Source organism: Serinus canaria, chromosome 10, assembly GCF_022539315.1.
Source record: "Serinus canaria isolate serCan28SL12 chromosome 10, serCan2020, whole genome shotgun sequence".
Classification (NCBI taxonomy): Eukaryota; Metazoa; Chordata; class Aves; order Passeriformes; family Fringillidae; genus Serinus; species Serinus canaria.
In genome coordinates, this window is record NC_066324.1 from 10,782,755 (window position 1) to 10,800,343 (window position 17,589).

General features: G+C 39.7%; 1 protein-coding gene across 1 annotated transcript in view; it reads left to right on the forward strand.

Annotated features, from left to right (window-relative positions):
* FBN1 (fibrillin 1) overlaps positions 1–17,589 on the forward strand; it is a 140,189-nt gene that overhangs the window by 13,354 nt on the left and 109,246 nt on the right. The window contains exons 3-6 of the mRNA XM_030228326.2: positions 728–810; positions 1,721–1,819; positions 8,518–8,613; positions 10,107–10,202. Coding sequence (XP_030084186.2) covers positions 728–810; positions 1,721–1,819; positions 8,518–8,613; positions 10,107–10,202 — 374 coding nt within the window. The remainder of the gene's footprint in view (positions 1–727; positions 811–1,720; positions 1,820–8,517; positions 8,614–10,106; positions 10,203–17,589) is intronic.

Sequence of the window (17,589 nt, forward strand, 5' to 3'; positions counted from 1 at the left end):
GATAGGAATAGTGTCATGTCCTGTCAGCTTTCAGCTGTCATAAACTGTAGTAATAAAGTTATTTGACAGGGTAAATGTGCATGAGAAGAATGGGTTGGAAAGAAAAATTCCTGTAGATACATCATTTAAGGAGGGTAGTAGGCCCCTCATACTAATTTCATAGCACCCTATCACTACATACACACACATCCTTGATTATTTTTGGTAGTAAGTAATTTTTCCTAATGAAGAATTAACATATTTTGACTCATTCATTTGGCTAATGTTCTTGTTGGCATGTTTCACTCACGCATACGGAGTTTTGTTCATGCACAAAACAGGGAACAGTAATAGTAAGTACAGCTTTAGAGTGAAGAAAAGAAAGCAACAGAAAGGTTAAAAATTCCAACCCAAAGAGCACTAGGCTTAATTTGTGGTTATTAATGATGCTGGATGCTCATGTTTTATTTAAGTGTGAGTTTTGCTCAATAAACCTGGATGGTTACTTCTTCAGATATGGAGTGTTGTGATGCAAGGTTTTGTGCTTGTAATGTAATCTTTAGTTTATAGAAGTGTATGTTACCTAAAAACCCCAACAACTACAGGCCAAAAACATACAACACTTCTAAATTTAATTATTGAAATGTATATTGCAGTGATTTACCATTTCCATTTTATGTCTCTATTTCTAAAACATATTTCTGAGTAAAAATAAGAACTCATCCTTTTCCTTTTTATTTTTTTCCAGACCAAATGTGTGTGGATCACGTTACAATGCCTACTGCTGCCCTGGATGGAAAACGTTACCTGGTGGAAACCAATGCATAGTCCGTAAGTTAATCTAGTTCCGTGCTATGACTGATGTTTATCTTTGTCCTTCTCTGTCTCAGGGTGGTTTTAATTGCATATCAGAACTGAAATATGTTTCTGTATGTTTTCAATAGCAGCTATGCACGATTGCTTTACCATTTAAAATATATGAAGCTAATATACAAAGTTTCATGGGGTACAACACAGTGATGTGATACCAATATTTAACAAAAGATTAATCTCGTCCACATGTTCTGTTTAAGTCTCTAGTAAAGGGTTCCAAGGGGTGTGTGAACTCTTGGGAATGAGTGGAATATGTTAATCTATTTAGGTTAATGGGAAGGAGGCAACAGCATCAGGCCAGCAAATGCATTTTCTCCACTTCTTTGGACCATATCCCTGAAATCTGTATGTAGGGATATAAATATATGCATACATCATAATGCTGTATACATATTCATGTGTAGTAGAACAGTGTACCAGAAATAATTCCTAAAGGCACTTTGCCCAAGGCTGATAAGACTCTCTCCAGATATCCTGCAGCAGCGTGCTGTCAGATAGGAATGACTGCTCTTGTCTGTGTGTGGTGCAGAAATAAAGGAAGCATTATGTTGCTGCCTGAGTGCCATCCTTCCTCCAAGAAGCTCTGGTAAAATGGAAAACAGTTTCACTTTTCCAAGGAAATCTCCCCATATCTAGTGTGCCTGTGGCAAGTTCCCGGACCTTTTCATAGCAGATGGTGAAGGTCTAGGTCTTAGCTGCCCCCTATAAAGATTCAGATGAATAGGAGGAATTGTTTTGGGATCTGTTGTATGCAGTTTAATGAGTTTGTGGGTATTTATGTTATGGTACTGAATTTTCTGTCAGGTGTATTTTTATGTGTTTGAGGTTTTTGAGACATATTTTAAAGGCATTTATGTTTTCTTAATAGCAATCTGCAGACATTCCTGTGGGGATGGATTTTGCTCTAGACCAAACATGTGCACATGCCCAAATGGTCAGATAGCCCCCTCCTGTGGTTCAAAATCAAGTAAGTATTTCTTCTGTGTCTCTGATATTGCTCTTTTGAGTCTGTGAAGCTACTAAGGTATGTAAAATAGTTCAGTGGTCAGTATTTAAGACAAATAACCTCTGAGTCACCAGACATACTTTTACCACAGGAAGGGAAGTGTAGCTTTCTATGACGAAACTGAAGAATGACTCAGAGATGGGCTTTTGGAGAGGCTTCTTTTTTTGCCAAATCAAACCCAAATCAATCTTATTGGAAGCTATTTTCATTTGCCACTTTGTAACAGTAATTCCAGTCCTCCTTGTTTTCTAGAAGATACCTTATTTCTGTTCACTGGTAGACATGAGCATGTATACGACAAAAGTTGTAGTGATAGAGAGACAGCTCTTGACAATTGACTGATCTTGACATGCTTTAGAGTTTCCTTCAGATTTCAAGGATTATAAACCAGACACTGTGTATGCTCTATGCTAATACCTAGGCCTTACAAGCTTTAGAGCATTTCCTTGCCAGGCTCAGTACATATCTTCTGAATCTAATACTGCTGACTTTCTTCAGGTGACACTTCTGTAGGTACTAGAGGTTGCTCAAGGTTTTAAGTGGAACAGCTTTTCATCAGAAAAACAAAGATTCTTTGAAAATGAAGCTTTTCAGGGAGATGACTTTTCCTAGAAATGTTTGTATTTCAAGTTTTCAAGGAAGGTTCCCCAGAGCCAGGGAAAAATAACTAAAATTAAATTCATTCAATGAATAGAGAACTTAATGGCTAAACATGAGTTGTGTTTGATATTGAGGAGGATTCATATCTGAGATGCCAACTGTAAATACTCTGTATTCTCATTTGAACATGGTTCTTGTCTCTTAGAATGTAGAAGATTTAGATTTTTTTTATGATGTGAACTTTCTGGAAAAAATTTTGGGGGAGACTTGTTCCCACAAATGCCTGTAACTATCTGAACAACCTATTAACAGAAATCAGTGGGGGATGCACTCAGCTGAGGTCTCTAATATTATGCAAAGTGCTTATCCTTTTAGTTCTGAAAATCTTTTGAGACTCAGTGTGTGGTCTGCTTTGCTTTGTATTTTTTACTTTGCCATTTTTTTGCTTTCCTGGTTGATAAGAGTTTTCCCACATAACTGATCATTTCAGTTTGTGGTTTTAGCATCCTTTTTTTGCAATAACAGTGGAAAAACATTAACAATTGCAGAATGGAATGGAATGGCATGTACTAAAATGGTAAATATTGTTCTTTGTAGTTCAACCCATTTCATGCTCCTGTGATGTATGTTAGGGAGAAGGCAGCATGAGGAAGATGTGGAACTATGGAGTTCCCAGAGAGTACTGGAGGGAGGGAAGGGGGCAAAATGCTGCACAAATATGTGTGGTGGTGTGCTCCTGCCTGGGTGCAGCTACTGTTTGTACCAGGTGCTTATGCTTTAGTCCTGTAAGCCAGTAAAGGAAGGTATGACCTTCTCCCCATACCCTTCGGGCTACAGAAGGAGAGATACATCCCTGTATCTGTTACATTTTGGCACCTTTGGCAGGAACATGTGGGCCTTGCCTCATGTTTTTCTTTGGCCCCACTGAAGTCTTTTATGAGTCAAGACTCAAAAGAAAAATAGGGCAAAGTTTTAGGTTCTTCTTGTAGCTCTTCTGAAATACTGTACCATTGTTCTCCACAGTTTTTAGCTTTCATTGGAGTTGTTCAATTTCTGCAGTAATGTGAGATACATTTTGTTTATGTGGTTACATCCCCTTTATTTATTAAAACATACCAATTCTAAAAACAAAAGTGGTAAGTTGTAGAGAAAAAAGACTCCACTGCTTCTGTGCACTCATGTGAAATATTTTTATGATTTAGCACATCATTATGACTTACAGAACATACTTTATGTAAATCATTTGTACTGTTGGCACTGTAGACAAAACCATGAATATGTATTTACACAATAGAACACAATGACATAGATCTGCAATTAGAAAACAAAGTAAACATAAAAAGTACTGTTTGACATCAAATGCTTACTGTCAACTACCTTTGGTAACAGTTAATATTTTGTCAGAATATGCATTCATTAAACCTTATTTTTTTATATGTTTTTAAAATAAGAAAAAATCCAATTAAATAATTAAAAATCAAACGTAAATGATACGTGCTTGTCACATGCAAAATAAAAATAAGCAAATATGACTGAAAATGCCATGATTTCTCAGAATTAAGTGTATAGCTTCTGATATCTGAGATGTGTCTGAGATGTCCTTTGGATATTTTAAAGCTATGTGTCTTTTGTACTTAAACAATCAGTAGTGGGCATGGATTTTTTAGCAGGTACAGCCATAGATAGAAACTGAATTTGCTGTGACTCTTATACTTTGGTTGCCTGTTGAAATAAAATATTTAATGTGGATTGGAAAGCATGTGGATTCGAGAGCAAAACAAAGCCTCCAAGTTTGATTCTCATGCAGGTCAGTTTCTGGGGCTTTTCTGGTTAAGAGTCAGCTTTAGGAATCTGATTTGTGGCTGAAAAGATCAACTGGTGGTTTTCTCAGCAGGGATTTTAGTGACATCAGTAAACTTACTGCCTGAGTAGTGGTTATTTCTGTGTAATTAGTGAATTTTTGGGTGTGCTTACAGCAGGCTTGGAGATAAGAGTGCCAAGTGTGGAGGCCTCCCTGCCACTGGCTGTGTTGTGTGGGTGCTCTGACTCTGCAGGTGCAGCTGTGTGTGGATGTGCAGCGCTTCGTGCTGTGGGCTGTGTCCTGTGCTCCGTGCTCTGTCAGCTCTGCGGTGGCAGCGGCTTCACTGCCGCCCCCAGAGCTGCCGGGCTGAGCCTGCTGTGTCCGTGTCTGTCGCTGCTGCAGGGTGCTGTCACAGCTGAGCCTGCTGTGTCCGTGTCTGTCGCTGCTGCAGGGTGCTGTCACAGCTGAGGCTGCTGTGTCCGTGTCTGTCGCTGCTGCAGGGTGCTGTCACAGCTGAGGCTGCTGTGTCCGTGTCTGTCACTGCTGCAGGGTGCTGTCACAGCTGAGGCTGTTGTGTCCGTGTCGCTGCTGCAGCCCGACCCTTCTTTGTGCTCCATTCGTGCTCTGTGATCCTGCCGCGTGTTAGAGCTGCTGCTCCGCCCCTGTGCGAGCACGGGGCAAACGAGGAGGAGGATGTCAGGCTGACCCCAGGGTTATGGGTCAGGTCTGTCTGAGCTGAGCCCCTGGTTTTGCTTCTGTAGTCAGAATGGTTTTGGCTGGCTGAAACATGGAAGGCATTTGCTGATGGGGCTGTTCCTGAAGGAAGGGAGCTGTGACAGAGGCGGCAGTGGTGGGTGCTAGGGGTGACGACTGTGGACACAAGTGTCTGTGTCCAGAGCGGGGCCTGCTCTGCTCCCCTGCCAGCAGCATCAGAGGCACAGCCGAGGACTGAGCTCCTCCTCAGAGACTTCCTGCCCGGAGTCTTCCTCAGAGACCGCCCGTGGTGTGGGGCTGAGCCCGGGCCTTGGCTCTGTGCCCTGGGACCCCACTCTTCGGGTTTTATGCGAGGCGTCTGCCCAATGGCAGTAAAACCTCAGCCCCTTGCCTTATATTCTGCTACTGTCAGAGGTGGGGTAAGGTCTTGAATTTCGAATGTTCCCAGAGTTGTTGAGGGTACTGCGGATTTTGTCTCTGCCTTGTGCAGGGCTGTGGGGCAGCAGGCTCGCGTCCCACCTTGGCGCTAGCTGCCATCTCTCTCCTGAGTCAGTCACTTGACAGAGGAAGCACGCTGAGCATCTGGGATGCGATGCGGCCGTCATTCCTTGTTTACAGCTCCTGGCAGGCAAAGCCCTGCGTCATGCACGGCCGGGGCTGGGAGCGTTTCCTCGGCAGTGGCACAGAGGCAGAGCCGGCCTCTCCTGCCGTGCCCGCCGGCCGCGCTGCCGGCCTCAGCCTGCGGCGCCGGGCCAGCGGCGCCGCCGGTTTCCCACCTGAGGACTGCAGAGCCTCCCACCTCACGTTTCTGAGCTTGGGATGGCAGAGTAGACAGCACGCGTGCTACCTCTCGTCTGCTTGGTGAGCTCCTGCACGTTTCATGAGCGGTTGTGCTTGTGGCAGTGCTCTGGGTGTGATGAAGTCTTTGCTCAGTTTTGCTGGGTATTTATTTAAAAAGTCAGGAATTGTTATGCTTAAGAGGGCAGCACTTTGATAAAAACCACAACTTTCACCCACATGCGAAGCTTGTGTGGATATGTAGGGTCTTGCTGGCTCTTTTGCAGGTTTATAAAGTTGTGTTCCTGCAGTTATTCCTGTTTTGACTTCAGATATTTCCAGTGTAGACTGTTTACAAATTGGATGTGAAAAAGAACAATAATTGATTGAAAGCAGCCATTTATTGATGTTAACATTTCCTGTGCACGCCAAGATAAGGCAAAGCTATATGCACTGATTTACCAGCCTTATGGTAATTCCTCTGCCTTTTCTTTGAGTCTCTGTCAGTGTGGTATCTTGGAACAGGTTGTTTCATTTACCAGAATATCTCCACTGACATTAATGGAATTGTTGATATAGCTGAGAAAAGAGAACCTGGACCTGCATCAATATGCTAGTTTTCAAAAATGCATTTTAAAAATCATAATCTGAGCTCCAGACAGCCTTTGAATGTGTTTCTGTAAACTTTTGGAAGGATAATATTACAGAATAGTCTGTATGATTTTGGAAGTACTCTTTCCAACATTCCCACAAAAGAGGGCAGAAAATAAGTAATTAGTTTGCTATGTCAGTGATCCTCTTGCCTGGTAATAGGCAAGAAAGCACACTGCTTTAAATGGCTCATTTTAGTTAGGATGACTGGATGTCCCAGCAGTCTTCCATAAGGATTTTAGTTTTAAAAGAAGAAAGAAGTATTCTACCTTGAAAAAGTTATTTTAAGAAGCAGTAAGACAAGTGATGAAAACTTTGTGTGTGTATCCCAAAATGAGGAAATATACTTTATTTATACATGAACAGATAATATGAAAATCATCATTTAAGCTACTGTTAACCTTTTAATCTCAAATGTAGTTTAAACTACTTAAATGGCTTTGGTCTTCATGTGGGAATGGAAATTAGCTCTTGGCATAGCTTGCTCTAATTGAAATCAGTTTGTGGTTTTTAAGTTCCTTCCCTGCTTGACAGATGATATCATTTCCTATGCTTTTTGTAATCCCCTCTGTTTTTCTAAGATTACACAATCTTCAGGCTAGTTGAGCTACACATTTTAAAGTAACTGTACACCTTTTTCTGACCTACTTAGGACATTGTCCAAAAATCTTCACCAGATATTCACTCTGTATTTGCAGACAATTTTACTTTTTATTGAGGAATGTTAGTGCATTTTTGTTGCTTGAAGTACTGAAGTACATCCAAAGCAGAACAACAATGTATAATAACTCTTAGACACATAAGAAATGTAATACACAGTTTTTGCTTTTATAATTGAAGAATTAAGGTTGCCAGTGTTTTAAGTGCTAGATTGCTTTCAATTCTCTCTCCAGTTTTATGTTTTACTTCTGTTTTGTGGAATTATATTGTTATAGAAGGCAGTACAGTTAAAATTATTATTTCTCCTTGAAAATAAAAAAAATTCTGTTCACATGCTTCTGAGCTGTTAAAAGCCAAATGACGCTCAAGGGTTTTGTGCAAGATGAAAAATTTGGTGTTTGGCATGGCACCTGTTATCTGCAGGCTCTGACAGGACATGCAATTTCCATTTTTCAGTCCTGAGCGTTTCAGGCAGCATGGTGTAGGTATCCAGTGCTCCATCACAATCTACTGAAAAGCTGATCAGACTGTAATCCTATCTGGGGAGGAGCCTTTCATGTGGTTCCTCTTAAGAGGAAAACCATATCCCAGCTGCTTACTGGAGTGCAGGCCCCAGTTCCCAGCTGTGTTGGACAGCAGGACTTGTAAGGACTTCGCTTTGTTGGGAGACCTGCCCACTTCTCTCTGCCTTATGAAGAGCCTGACATACTTTTAGTGGCTCCCAACATCTAGTTGAGAACAATATTTGCCCTTATTACTAGAAAAATTACTCAGACACATTATGTTTTATTGGCATGGGACTTAAGCTGCCTGTTAACCATTATAAGTGGTAGGGCTGCAGCTGAGTAGAGAGTGCTGCTGCTCCCCTGCCTCTGCCCTTGGGAGGGGAAGGTTGTTGTCTCTGAGGAAAGGCTGTGAGCGCTGTCTGTGAGCGCTGCGGCTCCCAACACAGCAGCTCTACTGGTGGGGTGAGCCCACAGTTGGAGTACAGAAAGAAATCACTCTGTTATTTCTCCTTTTTATGCAAGAAATCCTGCTTGGCCAGGTCAGCTTCTGGTGTTGCACGTGTTAGCAGAGCAAGGCTGTCTTCAGGAGCTTCCTTACATGCTTCCCTTCAATACTTCCTCACTTCCCAGATGATAAGGCTCTCTTTCTAATGATGCTCTCTGCCAGAAGTTTAATACTTTTCCCTTATTGGAGGCTTTTTCTCATAATTACAAACTAGGAAAGAGTTGTTGAGGACTTATGCTCATATGAAATGCCTTTGACTTCATTTGAGTGAGAGGGTGCATCCAGTTCTATCTGTCCTAAAATGTACATTTTTGACTTCTAAAACTTTCTGGTTTACAAAATCAATCCCTAAAAAAAAAGGTAAAAGTAAATGTTTACCTTTAGCAAACAGTAAAGTGTTTCTGACTGGTTTGATTTAACTGAGGAAAATCTTTTTCCTTTCAAGTCCAACACTGTAACATCCGGTGCATGAATGGAGGTAGCTGCAGTGATGACCATTGCCTCTGTCAGAAGGGATACACAGGAACTCACTGTGGACAGCGTAAGTACACTCCTGTAGATACTCTTATGTGATTCTGTGATGTGTGGACTGGACGCTCTTTAGCACTGAACTTCAGCTGCTGTTGAGCTAGTTTCTGATCAGATATAGTGATATTTTACAGAAAAATACATGACTTTGTAATGAATGCTGAGTGAATTATTATTGATGAAGACTATTAAAAACACTATGTGACTTCATAATAACTGGATATAACTTGATCCTATAGTTCTCACACTGCCATAATTCCCATTGACCTCCAGGATTTCTTACCCACTAGAGCAGTTGGTCATACATCTATATTTTACATGGGATTCAGTTTTCATTTTATAGATAAAATTCGTATTTTTAATAAAAAGTCTTGTTTTCATTTCAGTGTTTGCATCAGACTTAGCTAGAATGCTTTAGAAATTTTGATGTTGTCTTATTAGAGATGATTGACAGATTTTTTTATTTCCTCAATCAGTCCTTAGTCAAAAGCAATCCTGGATGTGCTGCTTGAAATCTCTCCCAAACTGATTCTGGTGCTCTCTTGTTCTTGGCTGGAATGCTGTGAAGTAACTCAAATAAGGATGTGGACACTGCTTTTAACCAAGGCTGTCACGTTGCTATCTAGTGAAATATTGGTCTGACACAGAAAATGTGTTTAGCTCATTTAATGAAAACCTTTTGTGCTCTGTCAAAATCAATGGCACACTTTACATGAACTTCAGTGGGATCAGGAATTTACCCTAATAATCTGGAGGAGGATCACATGGTGAAAGGATTAAGAATTGTATTTCTGCCTTCACTGTGAAATATCAAGTGGATAAAAGAGGATAAATGGAAATCTTCTTTCTACTGAAGTGAATGTGAAACGAAACAAAGAATAACATTACTCAATGAACATGAAATTGTATTTAAAATCTCCTTTTTCATGTGCATGTTGTATTTTCTAATTATATCTGAGAAGAATTTATTTTGGATTTTATTATTAAAAAATTGACTTCTGAAGCTAGTGACAACATGATACAGAGGAAGAGTATCAAATTTACATGGAATAGATATTGATTAAATTTTGCTATCCCAGTTAATAGCCTTATTTGTTTAACACCAGCAAACAGCCTTTTAATACTGGATTATTAGAGAAGGAACAAACACATTTGAGGATTTAGAGATGAAATATTCCTCTCCATCTTCTATCTGCAATCTCTATCACTGCTTGTTTGTTACAAATTCTGAAAGATATGGGATTGTCCAGCTATCCCAAAGAGAAAGGCTCTGAGAGGTCAGAAGAGCTGTGGTTGTTCCTGTATTTGTGTTATGCTCCACTGAAAAGATGAGCTCACGGTACTGATGAGGCCAGGAAGTAGTACAAGGTCATGAAGTAGATTCTAGGAAAAGAGTTTGGCATGTTTACCATTTTTACCAGTTTATCTAACTTGGCCAAGTACATACCTTCATGTCTTTCTGAAAACAGCTCAATAAAGATTATTCTTGCATTCCCTTTGATCCAGCTGTCTGTGAGAATGGATGTCTAAATGGAGGGAGATGCGTGGCTCCGAACCGCTGTGCCTGCACGTATGGCTTTACTGGACCCCAGTGTGAGAGAGGTACGTGCCCTAAATCAGTGGCAGTAATAATGTTCCAAGACCTCCGGCAGTAGGGCTGTTGGGCCATTACCTATTGTATTCAATAGCTGAATTGGCTCTGTTTGTTTTTGTTCGTCTCAAGACAGAAATAAATTGTAAGCAGCATTTTTAGAAGTATGTGAACTTCATAAGGATAGAGGCCAGGATGAAACACAGACGTAGCGTTTACTTTGCTTGTGATGAAAACACTCCAGTGGAAGAGGTGGCAAATTAAAGTGTTTACGTGCTTTTGCTCGAACTTCAGTTTCTAAGTCATCAGAAAAGGTCTTGGAATTTGATACGCGTCATAAGTAGCATCTTGTCTCTATCTTTGTTATGTTTGCTTTTGCAGAGTTTATTCAATTCTCCTATCCATTTTGTACAGATTTATTGTTTTTAATTTGGCTTTTTAGTTGCATATCCATAGTGATAATCTTCAAATGAGAACACAATGATACCAACTACCTTATATGGTATGTGGATTTTTTTCAGGGTTATTAAACCAATTTAACATTTCATTTGTGAGCAGTGGACAATGTTTCGGTATAATCCTGTTGAGTTTTATAAAAATACAAATAAAATATTTTCATTTGTCAGAGCAATTGGTCTATGTAGTTGGAAATTCATACATTCTATTCATAGAATAGGTTGTGTTACATCTCTATGAACCTGGGCCAGAATAGACATTAATAATCTGATTTTGGGCTTCCATGTAGAGGATGTGCTTAGCGCATGAAATTTCTGTCAATGAGTGTGTCACATGATTTCTGCTGTCAGTGCTGCACCTGGAGGAGTAACAGTTGGCTTTTTTATGTGGCAGCATAGGTGGGTGATACAGAATAACTCTGAGGGGACCAAAGGTTTTTTTTCCCTGTGCTTAAACGGATGAATCATCTATTTCCAACACTCCCTACAACAGATAAAATTGCTGTGTTGGCACTGTGTAAAGTTGTGGGCACTGTGTAAAGTTGTGCCAGTTGTCCACTCAGATGTTATAAAAGTAGTTCAAACCAATGGGGAGATTTTTCCAAGGATTGAAAAGTAGCTCAGTTTTGTATCAAGGGATCTCACTTCTGGAGAGGAGTAACAGGAATGGGCAACTGGGTTCAAGTTTCTAATTTTGAAGAGAATAAATACTTATAGGTGAGAATGCACAGAATATTACTGCAAAGACTTGGAATTGCAAGCAATTACTGCTTGTTCTTCATGGGTGAAGTTTTTGAGCCTTCAGTCTGGTAAGGAATGTGAAGCGTAAGTTTAGAAGAAGATTGTTCAGTGCTACTTCTGTGTTGCCTGACGTGAGACCAGTTTGACTCCACATCATTAGGGCAAGTTTCTAGGCTGCATCCTGGTAACAGCTTCAGTCCTGTCCCTCAGGGCTTCTTCCTGGTGGTGGGTGGAGTGAGAAACTGGTGGCACAGAGCCATTTGAGCGAAGTCAAGCTATCCTGAAATTAAATGCATGCTATTGAGCACAATTGAGGTGGAAATCTGTAACTTACATTCCTTGTCCATAGGCAGTTCTGTACTTAAAACACCTGTTTGATTTTAAAGTTACCAATAAAAGAGAAAATAGACATTAATGAGCTGTAGTATTCCTGGTTAATGCTTGCTTGCTGTGTTGAGGCCAAATGATTGTCATATCTTCCCAGAAAACCTCTGAAATTTGGCTGCTTTCACAGATTTTCTGCAGCCTCTCTACCTAGCTGAGCTAATATGTTCCCCTCCTCTAAAAAGGGTGTGGTGGTTTTTGGTCTCAGAATCACATTATGCCATGAGAAAAACTTTTTCTGAAGATAACTTTTCAAGTATAAACTAATCTTGGTCTTAGAATAACTTGCCTTGTTCAGCACATGCACCTGTGTGGTCATTGGGGAGTTGTCTGGCTGCATATGATTTTACACAGCTGTCAGCTAAGTAAGAGGTCCATATTTTGAATCTAGCTTTGGAAAGTTCTGTGGATTTGACACTCCCTGGTGGGCTTCTGATGTACATGTGAATGGATGTTAGCCAGTAAATTGACAAGATTCATGTAAAACGGTGTGTTTATTAGAAAGAAAAGAAAGAGGGGAGGAAACAAAACAAAACCAAAGCATCTCTGTGCATGGAGGTGGAGGGGGAAGGAAAATACTCAAGAGAAATGGTGTCTTAAACTCTGCCATTTCTGGCAGAAGCAGGAGAAGCAGATTGTTTTGAAAACGCCATTTCTGGATATAAACGTAATGTGAAGTGATACAGTTTTGTGGCATACACATGCTCCATCTGTTTGGCTGTGATTTGACTTCTAGGTTATGCCATCCCACAAACTAACAGTTATGGAAATAATTTACTGCTGTGTATCACCCAGTGCTTTTCTCTGCAAGCTTCAACTAACAGTAACAGTCGAAGAGTGTTTGTGGCACATATGTCACACACCAAGGAATATTCCAGCCCTTGCTGCATATGTCATAACTTAGAACTGACTTGAATAAAACGATGTCGAGGCAACCAAACACGTGGGGTTGTTCTAATAATCCGATAGGGAAAACATTTAAAATGTTGCAGGTGGTTGGAACAAAATTAGATCCAGTTTCTTAGCTACAGAGACAAGTTGTGTAGTTCTGTTCTAAAACAGTGTCTACTGTTTTAAGTAGTTTTTCCATACATTACCTCAGTAAATGTCGACCATGTGATTGTTAATGAAGACAAGACTTCTGTGTAGGTCAGGGGCTTTATCTGGTGAAAGACCCACTGCTTTCAAAATGTAACAAACACCATCAAATTTGTGGAATGAGTATTTCTATGTATTTATTCAGTCATTCTTTCACAGGGTGGCCTTGGACCACTTTGGCACACAAATTGCTTTTTTGTATGACTTAGAAGTGTTAATCTTAGTGTTTTACTCTATAAACATGAGCATAAGGAATTCTGAGATTCACTTTTATCAGTGGAGTTCCTCTTCATGTCCTGGGAGTATATGCTAGGTCACTGGTGAGACAGGCTTCCCCAAAGCTGGATCAATAACTTTATCTTGGTGCACATGCATCATTAATTCCTGAGCTGTTGTGTGTGGTGTTTGGCTCTTTTCCAGAGCAGGAGAAGCTGCCTGGACTTATTGTCAAGTATATGCAGCTGTGTCATAAAACAACAGACCTGGCTTTTCTGTGGAATAGTGTTCAAAAAGGTGGACTTGCCATAAACTCAGCAGTAAAAGTGTAGTGGAGTTGGGAATGCTTCCTACAGCCATTTAAGACACATTTAAAATGCATAGCCCAAGAAGGAAAATATTTCACAGATATTGCCTCAGTAAAAAATTGAACTTCAGGGACTTCTTTTAGGAAGGTGCTGAGTTCTCTGGCGGTGGTCCAGTGATGAGCTTTGACATGCCTTTAAGTTCAAACCAAGATGTCAATATGCTTAGAATTATGCAAGTGCATAAGGGCCTTGCTGGATTTTGGCCCAGGCTTTCAGAGTTAGTTAAGATCTGAGAGATGCACTCAGCTTTTAGTTTCTCAGTAATGATATTATTAATGCAATCACAGATAGCAGAAAATGAAGATGTGGACAAAGCAAAATTTCTCCAACTGGTTAAAAATCGGATGCCATCCTTATGCCATTTTACTGTTAATGCTGAATAACTTAAGTGAGTTACAAATTCTGCAGTTTCTTTTAGAGTTGCTGAAGAGACTGAGAGCAGAGACTTAGCTTATGTTCCCCTGAGGATGATTCATTGACATTGACATTGACATTGACAGCTCTTTCTATTGTCTGTAAAAGAGCCTAGGGGATTTAGCTGGCTGTTGGAGATGCCCACGTTTGGGTCATGTGAAAACATCCCCGTATCTTGCACTTTATGAAAGTCCAGAGAAAGTCCAGAGAAAAATTGATGTTAGGAGCTCAGGAAGATCAAAAACCAGATTTGTTAGAGCTGTCTCCAGATTTGTGCACAAAGGTTTTCTTGACTCTTTGAAACTATTTCTCATTAGACATTTGGGTGATAATACTTTAAGAGGGTGAGTTCTATATAATAGAAGGTTGTACATTGTTGTTATCCTTGTATTGCAGAAATGCAATGAAATGTGCTTTTCTTTTTCTGTCTGGATTCATTTAGAGGAACACAGTGGAAGCTTAGAATGTGTTACAGACCTGTTTGTTTATTTGAATGCTTGTGACAACATCAGGGGCTCAATCCTGCTGCATTCTGGAGTTTTGCCACTCGCTTCGCATTGGAGCAGAATTGGGCCTGATGTAGTTCAAATATTAAAAATGTACCACGTGTGTTTTTTTTTTTTATGGACTCAGAGTATGAGCAAACGATTGCTTTTTCTTCAAACAGAGTAGTTTCTGTACTGCTCTCTTCATGGCAGGAATTTTTGCATAATTTTTAATTATATTTGGCCATTATTAAAAGTTCCCAGAATTAATGCCATATGTAAAAATATCTTTCCCAGAGCCTCCCTATGAATGTGCAGCCGCTGAAAGTGGTCAAGAGTAATGTAGGGCTGTATATTTTTTTTTCTTTCTAAATACTACAACGGGTAGAATGTTTTTACAAAGAGGACACTGCACCCCTTAGTGTGCCCCGTCTCTGGTATTTAGTCTAAATGGAAAGTAAATAACAAAGTGTAGATAGCAGTAAAAGTATGTTCCCAAAGCCTTATGTTGCATTTAAAGTAGTATTGCAGCATATGGTAGCTGGCAAACATTTGAATAAACTCGATTTTTGTTGCTTTCTTCCAAGAAACACATCTGTTGACATAGACATGTAGTTTCTGCAGCTCTGTAACATGAATGCATGCATGTACAGTGTTATAGCAGCAAACTAAAGGATGGCTAAACTTGAAGGCCTGCAATAAGGACTCCTGCACATATTTTTTTCCCCCTGAAAAGTTATGAAAAGTGGCTTCAGACTGAAGATCAATATATTTAGTCACAGAGTCATATTTTACTGACTTTAAAATAATTTCAGTATATGTTGTCACCTTTGATGATTCTTTCAGTTTGAGAATAAAAATTCCACTGTGTTATCTTTTCTAAAAAAGAGGTTGAGATAACTGAATGAGGTTTTTTTTATTTTTAAAATTGAAGCTGCAGCTTTATGGTTGAGAAGTCAGCCTCTACAGAACGATTGTGTGTGATTTAGGTGGTTTGTAATACTTAGCAATATAATCAATAGATCTCTGGATTAGAACTCAGGACTCAGCTCAGTCTGTTATTTGATGCCAAAAAGCATTTTTAGGGATCTTACATATAGGAAGGCTTTTATCCATTGTTGGGGTCCTTGCATGTTCACCCAATAACTGGTCCTGTGTTGCTTGCTCTATGCTTGTGTGTCTTAAAATATCATATAGCCAGTTTTAAAATGTTTCTTCAGATATATGCTTATAAGATTAATCAAGATCCATAAATGATTAAATACATATGGCTTAGGTCTCTTGTGAGATGTGAGGGCTCCAACTTTTGTACATGAAGCTGAACATTTACATTTTGTTCCAAATTGAGTTTTGGTTTCAGTCAAACAAATCTAAAGTTTTCATCCAGCTATTTGGCAGACCTTTTTGTATTTCCATGCTTTCTTGATTGGCTGCTAAGGACACTGACCTTTAGATGTGCAGTAAAGTATTTTTTCGACTTTGTTTTGATTTTAGTTGTAGCAGTGGAGATGCATATAAATTTAATCACAAATTGTGGACTCTTTATTTGGTATAAATTATCACCAAAACATTTGAATGAAATAGCTGCATCGTTCTAATCTGTAAGATTTGGTTCTTGTATGTAGGACATTGAAAAGACTCACAGGAGAGTCACTAGATCATTCTTCTGGTACTGCAAACAGCTTTGTTGTTGAACCTGACTCTTGCCTCCAGCTTTGCTGGCAGCTTCTGGCTCCTGTTTGCTGTGCAAAAAAATTGAGTTCAGCTCTCACTGCAGCCAGGCTGGACCCTGTGCTGGCTTTGCCTGCATGTGGTTCTTGCTGTCTGCCTTGTAGTGTCTTGAGAAATGAAGAGTGGAGGCCAGTGGAGGAGAGGCTTTGTAGAAGTTACCTACACGGAGTGATTATGGGATGTTGCATGCAGATCATACAGCTATAAATTCTATATACACAGTGCAGGCAGTTGAAAGCTGTAGCTTCCCTGACTGGCCTTTACTGCCAGATCTGTGCTCTGCAATGTTCCAGGGAGAACTGGAAAGAATCCCTCTCATGTGTTGTATCATGAGAGTAATTTTTTTGTGTGTGTATGTGTGCTGAAAGATTGAATCAGCTATTATTGATATTGGTTGTCATTGCAGCATGGTGTTACATTTGAGGCCTTCAGGATGTCTATCTTAGGGCTCATGTTCCCCTCTTAGTACCATTTTACCAGGCCCATTTTTCTAATTTCGGCCAAAACTTGTAAAAAATAAAATAGCTGGCCACAACTGATTTCTCATGGAACTTTCCAAAGAAAAGGTGCCTTTGAAATGGTGACTCCCAGAGTCTGACTTAATATAGGGAATGAGTAAATGCAGCTGAGAACTTACCTAACGATGCCTATTTAGCTGTTCATGGAGAAAATTACTCCTTCTCTTGGCTGCAATATATTTTGATATAAGAAAGCACGGCTACCTGAAATCCTCTCATTTGTTGCAGTGAAAACAAATGTTTTCCTTGTGATCACCCATTCATAGCTTTTTTTCTTCTTGGGCTAGTAAACTGAGAATTTTTGTTAGAGTTGCCACAGAAGCAAGTATCAGTGTGCATGATGCCTCAGTTGAATTTGTGACTTACTTTTTCTCTTTTTTTTACAAGTGATCTAAAAATTTTTAGATGGCCAGTTCTAACAAAGAAAAGAAACCTCTTTTAGAACATAGATCTAACCTAATGAAAGGATAAACTGATGAAGGCATTTCCAAGTAAAACAATTATTTTATATAGGTCAGCTGCAAAATGCTAATGAAAATGCATCTTAAACTGAGGTGCTCAAAGTGGTCAGTGTAACTGTTTTGACACATGTAAGTTTTTTTGCTATGTATTTGTAACAGAGCTGTTGAAATCTCTATAAAAACAAGACTTTTCTAAAGTAAACTGTTAGATTTAAAAAGAGATCTATCCTGTATCAGCATAAAAGCTGCAAAAAATTGTGGGAAACAGCTACCTAAGAGCAGCTGTAAGGACAGGCACATTCTCACTTCCAGTTGCCCTTGAGAGGTTAATGAATAATGACTGAGTAGTTTTTATATATTTTTTTTAATATAGCTTGTACAGTTTGGCACTTTAGAGAAATGCTGTAGGAAAAGAAAAGAGGCCTAAATAAGGTCTGAAAAGAAAGGAGCCCTGAGAGAAATACCACTCTCCAAATTCTGCTATGCTGTAAAACAGAGCTTGGCTTTGCACTCCTTATCCAGAAGAA